This window comes from Olea europaea, chromosome 14 (assembly GCF_002742605.1).
Source record: "Olea europaea var. sylvestris chromosome 14, O_europaea_v1, whole genome shotgun sequence".
Taxonomy (NCBI): domain Eukaryota; kingdom Viridiplantae; phylum Streptophyta; class Magnoliopsida; order Lamiales; family Oleaceae; genus Olea; species Olea europaea.
This window is the reverse complement of record NC_036250.1, coordinates 14,586,417-14,601,386: the sequence shown is the minus strand read 5'-3', so window position 1 is coordinate 14,601,386 and position 14,970 is coordinate 14,586,417. Positions and strand designations below refer to the sequence as shown.

The window sequence follows — 14,970 nt, the reverse complement described above, 5'->3', positions numbered from 1 at the left end:
GTATCGTTAGAGCACTGTGTAATTGACTTTCGATACAACCACTTGCTAATTATAAATGTTTCTTCACACAAATTTTTTACATTAATAAATTGTTTCCTTTCACGTATAAGATGAAATCGTTCAACATGATATTAGTAGTAAGTTCGGATCTCATCATCAACTATTTACTCAAAATTGCACGCGTGTCATAGTTTTGATAGGAAGAAACATACACAAGAGGTGTCTTGAAGACGAGAATTAAATGAATTCATATGACCCCGATTCTAACAAAAGACTCTCCTATCCTGATTTCAAACTTCTTCTCAACTTAATTGCAACGAAGCACCCATATCTCTAATACATGATATCACTAAACAAGCTTAACCAAACACTTATATGAAATCAAGAAACCAGTTCATCTTCAAGATAACAAAGATTCCGCTAAAGAGCAAACTACAATCCGCAAAAATTTACACCTGCTGTACATCTCTAAAGGTGGATAGCTGACCAGTTAACATCTTTTTACATGCAAATGAACTTAACTCAATGTTTTTAATGCGTCAGATGCATAAATCTCTATGGGCAATGACGTGCAAGAAGTTTGGCTAGTTAGGCATACAAGATATATGTAGCTCAAAATCCAAAGATTTGAGGGCCGATTATGGGAAATGCTATTCACTGGGTAACCACATATTATTATTGAGGCATTACGACAAGAGGTTGATCACTCTTTGCAGCGTCTTCTCCAACTTCTGAAGCAGAAGCTTCTTTCTTTTTCTTCACAAATTCAAAAAACTCTGCAACTTGGAGAGTATTCCTTCATAAGCAAAATTTATAATTTGGGCTTCATCTTTCCTTGCACGTTGTAACGTTTTGAGAGAGAAAAAAAAGTTAGATAAGGATCAAGAACTGCCAAATAGTATCATATATGACCTCCTTCCTATTGATAAAAGTACTTTCCCTCTCCTGTGTGACTCTTTTGACAAATACATATAATTTTCATTAGCATAAAATGCATCCAATATATTAAAGTGGTCTGGAACATTCTGCCATTTTTCAACAGGTTCAGGAACAATCCCCACAAGGTCTCTGAGCTTGAGAGTTTCATTAGCAATTTTCGTCTTTCCTATACTGATATTTCCTTCGACACAAACTAGTTCGCCTCTTGTGGGTCGACTTCACATTGTTGTCCTTCAATTGTGCAATCATGGGCTCACTTTTTAATCAAATGGAAATTACATAAAACTGCTACTTAAACTTTTAAATTCAAAGTTCAGGGGTGAAGTATAATTATGCAAAAATCGGGTATTATTAATTCTCCCAATTCAGTTAATAACCCTATTAATTTCATCCAATTTTGAAACCCGATTCTCGTCTCTTCCTTCTCTCTTCTCGGTGACGCATTCAACCACTGCAAAGGCGATGAAGGAAATGTGTTGGTGCTGGTGCCAGCGTAGCCGTGGAGAGGTGAAGCTGCTAGTTTTCATTTTGTTGGTTTGGGTTGTGTTTGAATGGGTCACCGTTTACAGCAGCGTGGCGTTCTGCTGTTCACAGTTGCTGTCGACTTCTTTTCTATTTTTCGATATGCTATTCTCTCTCTATACCCTTCTCCTATTGCCATCATCGTTGAGAAGCACCCGTCACTTGCTGTGAATGTGACTCTCAGTTCTGCAATACACAATGTGCAGCGCACAATCTAAACGCCGCTGTGTGAGCCTGCGAGGCGATAGGCAGGTACGGTCGTTGTAGTAGTTTTGTGTTGTTCTGCAATGGCTTGTGGTATTCTTGTGGCGGTTTTGTCGATGTTTCTTGGTGGTTTTATGGTGTTGCTGAGCGGTTTTGTAGAGGTGTGGCAATGTGAAGTCGGAGTGTGGTGGTGTGGCATCTGGTGGTGGTGTGTTGTGGGCGTGGTGGTGCTCATGATGGTGGTGGCAGGAAACAGTGGTGCTCATATTGGTGAGAAGATGGTGGTTCTGGAGGCGGTGGTACCCAACTATTGTGTGTTGTTGTTTGATGATGTTGGTGATGTGTTGTGGACGTGGTGGTGCTCATGTTGGTGAGATGATGGTGGTTCTAGAGGCCGTGGTGCCCAACTATTGTATCTTGTTGTTTGATGATGGTGGTGGTAGTGGTGGTGGTGGTGACGAGGGTGGGGTGTCTGTGACCAATTATTTAGATGCCTATGACGAAAAATTAGTGGTGGATCAGTATGAGGGTTGGATGTTTGATGCATATGACCAATTATTTTGTTATTTGTCACTAAAAAATAATTTGTGACCAACAAACTGTGATTTATGTGACCTATAAATAAAATGTGACTTGTAATTTGAATGATCAACTGAAATAATCTGTGACCTACAAAACTTTTGATTTGTGACCATGAAATAATATTTGATCAATTAATTTGACGATATATGACCTGTAAATAAATTTGTGATCTATAATTATGAATCTGTGATCATTAATCGAACAACTGTGACTTTACTATCTTTATTTAATAAATATTTTTAATTAATTAACTAATAAACCTAATTTTTGCATTTTATAAACTTAAAACCTGATTTTTAAAGTGTCCATACTTAATACATGATTTATGAATTTTTCCCTTTAATCAATTACCAAAGGCTCATAGGGTTGCCCAATAACGTTACCCACAAAGAATAATGGGGGCGGATGTATATAATTTTTCGACATTCAACAAACATTGTCGTGTGTTTATTCAACTAAAAAATATTTAATTTACCAATTATACGTTATTTATTTTCGTTGTCAAATGATTAAAACGATGAATTATAGAACATTAAATATATTATTGGAGTTCTAATATTTGTTGTTAACAAAAGAATAGCTCAATCAAATAAAATTATTTGAAGATCCAGTTTTTCATACATGGTTGCTTTTCATTTTTTCATTTTTATTTTTTGAAAAAAAAAGTTTAGATTTTTAAATAGGATAATTAATTTAATAATAAAATCGATAATATTCTTTAGCATGTTAGTTAATTAATTATGAGATTATATATAAGTTATTTCATACTAATTCGTAAAAAAAAAAAACAAAAAAAACAAAACAAAACAAAACCTTATGCATATGATCAATTTGGTAAAGAAAAAAAGAATTGTTAATTAAGTTATAAAAAAAAAAAACTATGGATTCATTTTCACCTTTTGCAAAGGTTAGGGACCCAAGTGTGAGTTTGTCTAATTAAAATTAAGGACACATTGGTCTGTCCCGAGAAGCGTACGTTAGAGACAATTTGCACACCGAATTCAAATGTTTGGGACCAAATTCACGAAAAGAAGGTGAAGAAAGTGGGATAAACCTTTATATATATATATATATATATATATATATATAATGAAAAGATAATGTTGTAAATAAAAAAATATTCTCAATCACTTCTGTTAGGTTTCTATTGTATTGACCATTTTTCAGATAAAAGGATTAATACAAAAAAGTTGTAAAAGTCAATGATTCTTTTGGATTTGATAGTATAATCATTGAAAGTGTCCAAGATATCCAAAAAGAACACACATGATCATTGGAATGTAATTAGAAGTCTAAGTCAAAGAGCCGCACAAGTTATGTTTCAATTCTCAGTCGTAACTTGTAATGCATTTTTCGCATAGAAAACATTGGAATTTGGATAAGGCTATTAAAAAAATGGTAGCCGTTTGAGTTAACTTTCCAACGCATTTCGAATTACTTCAATCGGATATCGAAAGAGAAATTTATGATGAAATTACTGACGACCACTCAGTTATGACTCACCTGTTGCTAGCTCCTCGCTTGAGCGACAGGTCCACGACCAAAATTCTGTATATGTAGTATAAAATGCATCCAATATATCAAAGTGGTGTGGACCAACATTCTGCCATTTGTCAACAGGTCAGGAACAATCCTTACAAGGTCTTAGAGGTCGAGAGTTTCATTAGCAATTCTCTTCTTTCCTACACTGATATTTCCTTCAACGCAGACTAATTCGCCTCTTGCGGGCCAGCTTCACATTGTTGTCCTTCAATTGTGCAATCCCGGGCTTACTTTTTAATCAAACCGAATCAAACACCATCCAATTTCACTATGCTTGCCTAATAACATTACCCACAAAGGATAATGGGGTGGATGCATATAACCTTTTGACATTCAACAAATATTGTCGTGTCATTCAACGTAAAAATGCTATAAAATATTTAATTTATGAATTATACGTTATTTCTTTTCTTGGTCAAATGATTAAAAACGATGCATTATAAAATACGAAAAGTACTATTGGAGTTCTAATATTTGTTGTTAATAAGCGAATAGCTCAATTAACGATCCAGTTTACACATGGTTGCTTTTCAATATATATAAATATTTTTGGGTGGTTATTGAAAAAAGAAAAAAAAAGTTTAGATTTTTAAATAGTATAACTATTTAATAATAAATTGATAATTTTCATTAGCATGTTAGTTAATTAATTATGAGATTAAATTTAAATTTTTTTCATACTAATTCGTAGAATATGCATAAAAAAAATAACTTATGTATATTATCAATTTGGTAAAGAAAACAAGACTTATTAATTAAGTTTTTTAAAAAATTAAAGCTATGGATCCATTTTCACCTTTTGCAAAGGTTAGGGACCCGAGTGTAATTTTCTCTAATTAAAATTAAGGACATATTGCTATTTTTAATATAAAACCGACCTATTACACTCCAAACACATAGTTTAGGGATGTCTGTCCCGAGAAACGTACGTTAGTGACCATTTGCACACCGAAGTCAAATGTTTAGGACCAAATTCACGTAAAGAAGGGTTGGGGTTTTAGGGCGAAGAAAGTGGGATATAAAACTTTTATTTTATTTTTATGTTGTTTGAATTTTAGAATATATAAATATTATTAGAATAAATTCTTTAATAATTTGCAAAGCAGAGAATTTACAAATATTTGAAAAGAAATTTACAAATACTTGTGCTTTTGTATTTGGGTATGAAATTTATTTTAAGTTCACTATCGTTGGTTATGATACTTATGCTTTCTCATTTGGGCAACAGATTAACCGGGATTACAAAGATAATTATATCACAAATGAATTCATCATTAATGATTATGATACTTACGCTCTTTATTTGGGCATTGGATTGACTATAAGTTCATTGTCATTGGTTATGATACTTGTGCTTTTGCATTTGGGCACCGGATTAATCGGAATTTCGAGACTTTGTGTACTGTCATGTGTGACAAGGACGATTTGGTCTATCGGAATTTTGAGACTGTGTGTACTATCATTTTTTGAAATGAAAATAGGTAGAATAGTGTTTTTTTGAAAATGAGTGGTTCGATTTACGTATATATTATTTTATGAAAAATTATGTGGTTGAAAATAAAAGAGAAAAAAATAAAATGAAATTTAATGGGGCCAAACGAGGCTATGAACACTTGAATACATTGATTTTGAAATAGAAATGAATAAAAGAAGAATCTGTCTATTCACTATGAAATAATGAACGACTGACAATAAATGAAAAAAAAAAAATTCTTTTTTTTTATTATTTTATTATTTTTTTCCTTCTAATTTCCATAACCAAATCTCGTCTCCTCATGTTTGTATAATAACATCGCTATTGTAATTCTAAATAATTTTGCAACCAAGCCATGACAAATGAATACACATTAAATATATGTATAGAAAAAAAAAATCAAAATGATTTCTTTCAAAAAGCTAGTTAAAGAAGTCTGCGATATGACTTAATCCATTTTTGCAATAGACATTGCCGTAGTCCATATATGTCAAGCCATTATTAATACTTTCATAATGAATGAGGATCTTATCATCATACATTGGTTTGTTAATTATTGGCCCACCTCAACAATAAACAACAAAAGCTTTTGATAACAAGGTTACAATTAGACATATTTTAGCACAGTCTAACCATATATTTGGTTAAATAACCTCCACCCAATATTTCTTGATCAAATGGCTTTCAATTTTAAAAAAATCTCAAAAACTATTTTCTTTTTTGATTTTTTTTTTTTAAATTTCCATAATCAAATCTCATATCCATGGCTCTAGGTTGTAAAATAACATCACTATTGTAAGTCTAATTATATGGAGAGAAAACGATAGGCACATTTCGTATTCACAAAAGTGAAGAATTTACATCTAAAATGAAGAAGATTTTGTTGATTCATTTCTAGATCAAATTGATACATTATTCATTTTGTATTGGAATTTTACAATCTAGCCATGACGAATGAATACACGTTAAATATAGGTATAGGGAAAAAAATCATAATGATTTTCTTCGAAAACCCAGTGAAACAATAGAATCGAAGTCTAAGACATGACATAGTCCATTTCTGCAGTAGGCACTATCATATATTTCAAGTCATGATTAATACTTTCATAACGAATGAGGCTCATAGCATCATATGTTGTTTTCGTAATTATCGGCCCACCTCCACAATAAACAATAGAAGCTTTGACAAGAGAACCAGGAATATTTTATCCTAGTCAAACATGTATTTGGTTAAATAACCTCCACCCAATGTTTCTTGATCTAATGGCCTTCAATTTTAAAAAAATCTCACAAACTAATTTTTATTTTTATTTCCATAATCAAATCTCATCACCTCATCTTCAGGTTGTATAAAAACATCACTATTGTAATTATAATTAAATAGAGAGAAAAGGATTGGCACATTTTCGCATTAACGAAAGCGAAGAATTTAGATCTAAAATGAAGAAGGTAAGGTTGATTCATTTCTAGATCAAATTGATACATATTTCATTTAGTACTGGAATTTTGCAACCTAGACATGACAAATGAATACACGTCAAATATATGTATAGGGAAAAAATATCATAATGATTTATTTCAAAAGTCAGTGAAACAATAGAAGTCTGCAATATCACTTAGTCCATTTTTGCATTAGGCACTACCATACATGTCAAGCCATGATTAATAATTTCATAATGAATGAGGCTTATAGCATCATACATTGGTTTCTTAATTATCGGCCGACCTCAACAATAAACAATAAAAGCTTTGATAAAGAGGTCACAACTAGGCATATTTTAGCGTAGTCAAACATGTATTTGGTTCCAATGTTTCTTGATCAAATGGCCTTCAATTTTAAAAAACTCTTACAAACTATTTTTTATTTTTTATTTCCTTAATCAAATCTCATCTCCTCATCTTCAAGTTGTATAATAACATCACTATTGTAATTCTAATTAAATAGAAAGAAAAGGATTGACACATTTTCGCATTAACAAAAGCGAAGAATTTAGATCTAAAATGAAGAAGGTACTGTTGATTCATTTCTAGATCGAATTGATACATATTTCATTTAGTATTGGAATTTTGCAACCTAGATATGACAAATGAATACACGTCAAATATATATATAGGGGAAAAAAATCATAATGATTTCTTTCAAAAGTTAGTGAAACGATAGAAGTCTACGATATGACTTAGTCCACTTTTGCACTAGGCACTACCATATATGTCAAGTCATGATTAATACTTTCACAATGAATGAGGCTTATTGCATCATACGTTGGTTTCTTAATTATCAGCCCACCTTATCAATAAACAATAAAAGCTTTGATAACAAGGGGCATATTTTAGCCTAGTCAAAAATGTATTTGGTTAAATAACCTACACCCAATGTTTCTTGATCAAATGGCCTTCAATTTTAAAAAAAATCTCACAAGCTAATTTTTATTTTTTTATTTCCATAATCAAATCTCATCTCTTCATCTTCAGTTTGTATAATAGCATCACTATTGTAATCCTAATTAAATAGAGAGAAAATGATTGGCACATTTTCGCATTAACAAAAGCGAAGAATTTAGATCTAAAATGAAGAAGGTACTGTTGATTTATTTCTAGATCGAATTGATACATATTTCATTTACTACAGGAATTTTGAAACCTAGACATGACAAATGAATACACGTCAAATATATATATAAGGAAAAAAAAATCATAATGATTTCTTTCAAAAGTCAATGAAACAATAGAAGTGTACGATATGACTTAGTCCATTTTTGCAGTAGGCACTACCATATATGTCAAGTCATGCTTAATACTTTCATAATGAATGATGTTCAGTGCATCATACGTTGGTTTCTTAATTATCGGCCCACCTCAACAATAAACAATAAAAGCTTTGATAACAAGGGGACAACTAGGCATATTTTAGCCTAGTCAAACATGTATTTGGTTAAATAACCTCCACCCAATGTTTCTTGATCAAATGGCCTTCAATTTAAAAAAAATAAAATCTCACAAACTAATTTTTATTTTTTATTTCCATAATCAAATCTCATCTCCTCATCTTCAGGTTGTATAATAGCATCACTATTGTAAATCTAATTAAATAGAGAGAAAAGGATTGACACATTTTTGCATTAACAAAAGCAAAGAATTTAGATCTAAAATAAAGAAGGTACCGTTTATTCATTTCTAGATCGAATTGATACATATTTCATTTAGTAATGGAATTTTGCAACCTAGACATGACAAATGAATACACGTCAAATATATGTATAGGGAAAAAAATCATAATGATTTCTTTCAAAAGTCAGTGAAATAATAGAAGTCTACGATATAACTTAGTCCATTTTTGCAGTAGGCACTACCATATATTTTAAGTCATAATTAATACTTTCATAATGAATAAGGCTTATAGCATCATACGTTGGTTTCTTAATTATTGGCCCACCTCAAAAATATACTATAAAAGCTTTGATAATGAGGTGACAACTAGGCATATTTTAGTCTAGTCAAACATGTATTTTGTTAAATAACTTCCACCCTATATTTCTTGATTAAATGGCCTTCAATATTTAAAAAAATCTCACAAACTATTTTTTTTAATTTCCATAGTCAAATCTCATCTCCTCGTCTTCAGGTTGTATAATAACATCACTATTGTAATTCTAATTAAATGGAGAGAAAAGGATTGGTACATTTTCACATTAACAAAAGCGAAGAATTTAGATCTAAATGAAGAAGGTCCTGTCGATTCATTTCTAGATTGAATTGATACATTTTTCATTTAGTACTGAAATTTTGCAACCTAGCCTTGACAAATGAATACACGTCAAATATATTTATATGTAAAAAAATTATAACAATTTCTTTCAAAAGTCAGTGAAACAATAGAAGTCTACAATATGACTTAGTCCATTTCTATAGTAGGCACTACAATATATGTCAAGTCATGATTAATACTGTCATAATGAATGAGGCTCATAGCATCATACGTTTGTTTCTTAATTATCGATCCATGTCAACAATAAAGTAAACAATAATAATTTTGATAACGAGGTGACAATAAGTGATGAGAATTGTGGAGGGCAAGCTAACAAGAATCCATTGTATATTTTAGATTGATACAGATCGATTAGAAGAGAAGATTATAAACCATTAGAAAATGAAAGTAATATGAAGTATGTGCAAAAACGTATAGGATGTACAAAAAATGCGTAAAACTTTTTGCTCGGTTGTTTGATTTTCAGCCATGACTACAATCCAGAAGCGTCTTTCGACTCTGCAAAAGTTTGACGGATGACTTTGTCTAACTTTGAGGCCAAAATCGATTGTTTAGGAGTCTATTTTTACATTTTTATGTTTTGAATTAGTTGAAGGGTATTTTCGTTATTTGTAGTATTTTAGTTTTATTCAGATTTCTTTTGTAGTTTTCTAGTTTATATGAATTTGTCTTTAGAATTAAAGTTTTGTTTCGATTATGAGTTTATTTAATGCTTATAAAAGGTACATTTCTTATACAATAAAGATATTAATTTTTTGAGAAGTAATCATAATGTGAAAATTTTCACTTTCTATATAGTCCTTAATTGAAGAGAACTTGTCAAATATTTTCAATATTTGTGGCATTCAAACTATCTAAATTTACCAAAGATTCATACTATTTGTGACATCCCACAATTTAAGTAACGTTGGTAAGTTTTGTGATCATGGGATTAAAATATTTTCTGTGATTGTCTTGATTCTTCGATCGAATAATTTATCGGGTCAAGTTTCAAAAATTCTTGGGTTGTGATTCAATCTTTTGTGGATTTTGGAGCTACTATTGTTGCCTGGGCTCACATCAGTAAGGCATATTTTTAAACTAGTTTGATTGGGACATCTAAGGGACTATGTGTAAATTAGAAGTTGATTTCTTAATTATCGACCCATCTCTGCAACAAACAATAGAAATTTTGTTAATGAGGTGACAACTAGGCATTTTTTTAAAAACTGGTTTGGTTGTCACCTCTAGGGTACCATGCATAAATTAGAAAGACAGTCTTGCAATAGTGTTAATTATGGCTTATAAAATAAAGATTAGTCATGTCGATACCCTTTTGCGAAGCTGGCCTAGCATATAAGTCATACGCTACTGATGGCCCTTCTTGATTCCAATACAGTGCTTATGAACTTGCGTAAAAAATAGTGCAAGTCCCTTCTTATTTCACCTGCCAAAACGTACAACACTAATGCAGAGTAGTTGCTTGTTGAACAGGGCCACGCTTCAACAGTTGGCGCCCAGCTTTATTCTGAAAGCATTGCCTCTTTAAACACTTCCAAAGGAGACTTTAGTCAAGATAAGATGTTCATTGACTTAGCCGAAGACTTACAGACTATATAAGAAATCATCTTCCAAACGTTTTTGTACAATGCTTAGGTTGTAATTCTGTTACTAAAATACAATCTAGGAAAAAGAATTATAACTAAATTCACCATGGGATTGCATATGCTTTTGCTGCAAGCCCACTTCTTTCTAGCAATGCTGCTTATTTTTGTCACAAAATCACAAACAAATTTCCAAATAGCAAAGCCCAACTGCACGGATCGTTGTGGAGATGTAAGTATTCCCTTCCCTTTTGGCACAAGGGAAGGTTGTTACCTTAGTGAAACATTCTTAGTCACTTGTAATCACACCCACTATGATCCTCCTAAACCATTCTTGAGACACTCAAACATAGAAATCACAAACATATCCCTGGACGGTCAATTGACTGTGTTGCAATTCATAGCGAAAGAATGTTATAATAGGAATGGCACCGAAGCACTCTCTAACAACCCCTCTATACGGTTCAAAGAATTCACAGTCAATAATACCGCAAATAAGTTCACTGTTGTAGGTTGCGATACTTATGCTTTCGTATCTGGGAGCCGGAATAACAAGAGTGGTTACCAGACAGGGTGCACTTCCCAGTGTGCCAGCAAGGATGATCTGGAGGACGGGTCATGTTCCGGTGTAGGCTGTTGTCAGGCGTCTATCCCAAAAGGGGTATGGGAAGTTGAGTTGACATTGAAAAGCTATTCTAATTTCACAGAGAGCTATGATAATCACACCACTACCGTCTGGGACGTCGATAATTGCAGCTACGCATTTCTTGCTGAGGAAAGTGCATTCACTTTTTCTCCAAATAGTCTTTCAATTCTGAGGAATGTAGAGGAGCTTCCCATGGTGGTTGACTGGGCAATTGACAGAGGAACATGTGAGGAGTCTCAGAAGAACATGTCTAGCTATGCCTGTAAAAGCACGAATTCCAGTTGTAAAGGAACCGATAATGGGTATCGTTGTTATTGTTCAGAGGGTTATGAAGGGAATCCATACCTCATTGATGGTTGTAAAGGTATTAAAGTTTGATTACCTGTGTATTATCTAGAAATACATCATGAATTGTTTGGCCACGTGTCTTTTAAGATTTTAAATTCAATTTTTCTTTCCTTTGAGATTTCAATTTCGCTTTCTTTCACGTTGTTATTTCTTTTTTTCTTTTTTTTTTTTTTTTTTTTATATTTTTTTTTTATAAAAAAAAAAAAAAAAAAAAAAAAGAATGTGAAAATTCAAATCTCAACATTTGTGAGAAGGACCGATGTCTAAACACAAATGGGAGTTTCAAGTGTTTTTGTACGAAAGGTTACAAAGGAGATGGGAAGAAACATGGACGGGGTTGCATCCGTGGTCAATCACTTGTATTCAAACTTGTTGCAGGTTAGCATGCTCTCCATTCATTACATTTCACCTAGGATTTAGAATTATCTCGGTCGATGATCCATTTTTCAAGCTGGGTGATTTTACAAAACATTCTTCCAACGAAAGTACACTCCTAAGTCTGTCTTCATACTCGAATTGGGTGCCTATATTGATGATGATTATAACAACGACATTAGCTTAAACTCATTCGTAAAATTGACTTGAAAGTGTAGTGTGTTCACGTAGCTATAAACCTACAAACCGATTCTTAGTTAGGGCCTGCTTGGGAGATTCGGGAGTACCGATTAGTAGCGATTTTTAAATATATGTCCCGTAGTAAAATTCTCAATTCATAATTTCTCGTGTGTGTGTGTGTGTGTGTGTGTACACATAAGTGATTTTATTTATAGGTAATTTTATATATATATAAGTTAACATTTAACTTAAAAAATTAAATAAAGTTAAATATTTACTTATGAGTAAATTTTATAATTATAAGCTAATTTTATACTTTTTATATAATTTTAGGTGGAACTTTTTTACTTATAAGTAACCTTATATTTAATAAGTGAATATTTATCTTATTTGTAGTACTTTTATTTTAAAAGCAATTTTTTTACATGAAAATAATTTTTTAATTGTAACGTAATATTTCTTATTTTCTAAGTAATATTTTACTTTTAAGCATTTTTTTTTAACTAAAATGTAATTTTTTTTGCTTATAAATAATTTTTTAGTTAATATTTTTTTATTTACAAGTTAATTTTGAAGAAAATATATTTGTTGAAAATGATCATTTTACAGAGTTTAAAATTAGAAGAGAATATGAAAACAGCCAAAACCCGCTAATTTGATGGGTTGAGAAGATCGATCAAAATTATATTCCATCAGTTTTGGGCGGTTTTTAAAATCTGTGTCCAAAAAAACTGGCAAGCACCAACTTTTTCAACTGCTCGTAAACGGTGCCACCAAACCCTATTGTTGTACCAAAGGAGTATTGCTTTTGGTATTGAAGTTTCATTTTTTATATTAAAATTGTCTAAACCGATGAACAATGTATCTAGCTTGCCTACATCATCATCATGTGTACCTTTTACTCTCCGGCTCATTTGTTTAATAAAGGGAAAGGATTGAAACTAACCTAAAATTTCAATTACAGGGATTTCTATAGGAATTACGGTTCTTATACTTCTTATCTGCTGGTTGCTCTCAATACTCAATAGAAGAAAGTTGAACACAATGAAGCAAAAATTCTTTCTTCAAAATGGTGGCTTATTGTTGCAAGAAAGACTCACCCAAAGACAGCAATTACCAGTTATTGTAAATATATTTTCTTCAGCGGAACTCAAGAAGGCAACGGACAACTTCCATGACAGTAGAATTGTTGGTCAAGGAGGCTATGGCACTGTATACAAAGGCTTGTTAGCAGATAATCGACTAGTTGCCATCAAGAAGTCCAAAGAAGTTGATCCACAGCAAGTTGAGCAATTTATCAATGAGGTGATAGTCCTTTCCCAAATCAACCACAGAAATGTTGTCAAGCTCCTTGGTTGTTGTTTAGAAACGCAAGCTCCTCTGCTAGTCTATGAATTCATAGAAAATGGAACCCTATTTGAACACATACATAGTAAAACAAAGGCGCGTTCTCTTTCTTGGGATATGCGATTAAGAGTTGCTGCAGAAGCTGCTGGAGCGGTCGCGTATTTGCACTCTGCAGCTTCCCCTCCAATCATACACAGAGACATCAAATCAACAAATATTCTTTTAGACACTAGTTTCACTGCAAAAGTGTCTGATTTTGGAGCATCAAGATTGGTTCCACTGGATCAAATTCAATTATCTACAATAGTACAAGGAACCTTAGGATACTTAGACCCTGAATACATGCAAACGAACCAATTGACTCAGAAAAGTGATGTTTATAGCTTTGGAGTAGTCCTCATTGAGCTACTAACAGGAAAGAAGGCATTGAGCTACGACAGATCAGTAGAGGAGAGAAGTTTAGCCAACTATTTCCTTTTAGCACTAGAGCGAAGCTGTTTATTCCAAGTTCTTGATGACAATATTATATGCGAAGGAAATAGTGAGGAGTTAACATCGGTTGCCATGCTTGCAAAAATATGCTTACATGTTAAAGGGAAGGATAGACCTAGTATGAAGGAAGTAGCTAAGGAACTTGAAGGTCTGAGATTAGCAGGAAAACACTCGTGGAACCAAACAGAACCCAATGAAGCAGAGTCCGAATCCCTGCTTTCTGGGAAAATGATAGCCTTTGCAATTGCAAATGGTGATGGTAGTAGTAGCACAGCTATTGGATATGATAACAGCAGCGATCATATTATTTGGCCTATGGGTGGTGGGAGATGATCTGTAGCATTAGAATCAGTATGGAGTAAGGTTATATAGAACTGGCAAGGTTAGCATTACTTTTGTCGAGTTATTTTATGAATTCATCTTTTGTTAGGTTATTAATCTATAAAATAAGGATGTGGATTGAGGTTATACTGAACCTGTAAGATTAGCAATATTATTGTTGAATTGGTATATGACTTCTTGTATGGTTATGATCTGATAGATCTTATTTTATTGACAGTATTCCTTGTTAATTAGTTTCTAGTATAAGCATATACTGTTTTTGAAATTATGGGCAGGTATTACAGCAAGGAGACAATAGCTCTCATTTGGCATGGACTTTCTTCAAATAGGCCAAAAACCATTTTATTTTTATTCTAGACTTGATTTCGACAAGTGGAAACTTTTCAACCTTATTATTCTCTGAACAATGTTTGTAACCAATTGATAGTGTCCAATACGTTTTCTCCCACCTTATATGTAAAATAAGAAAGCATCTAAACATGGTCGATATTGTGCTAAAAGTTCTTCTAATTTCTTCCTAATCATATTGAATAAACCATGGTCCCCCGTGGTTTGGCGTAACCATCAGTATTGTTATCTTGGAGTCCAATTGAATCCATAGTTCCTCTATCCCCTTGCAAGACACAAT

General features: G+C 32.5%; 2 protein-coding genes across 2 annotated transcripts; both read left to right on the top strand.

Moving 5' to 3' along the window:
- The first annotated feature begins 10,349 nt into the window (after positions 1–10,349).
- On the top strand, positions 10,350–11,675 carry LOC111409258 (wall-associated receptor kinase 2-like). The gene has a single exon (XM_023039275.1). The coding sequence runs from the start codon at positions 10,722–10,724 to the stop codon at positions 11,634–11,636; it is 915 nt and encodes a 304-aa protein (XP_022895043.1). The 5' UTR covers positions 10,350–10,721; the 3' UTR covers positions 11,637–11,675.
- Positions 11,676–11,821: 146 nt separating this feature from the next.
- On the top strand, positions 11,822–14,535 carry LOC111409554 (wall-associated receptor kinase 2-like; the record flags this gene model as incomplete). The annotated part of the gene is made up of 2 exons (XM_023039595.1): positions 11,822–11,984; positions 13,126–14,535. Coding segments are annotated over 2 exons (1,371 nt in total), but the record flags the coding sequence as incomplete, so codon positions are not given.
- Between the last annotated feature and the right edge of the window lie 435 nt (positions 14,536–14,970).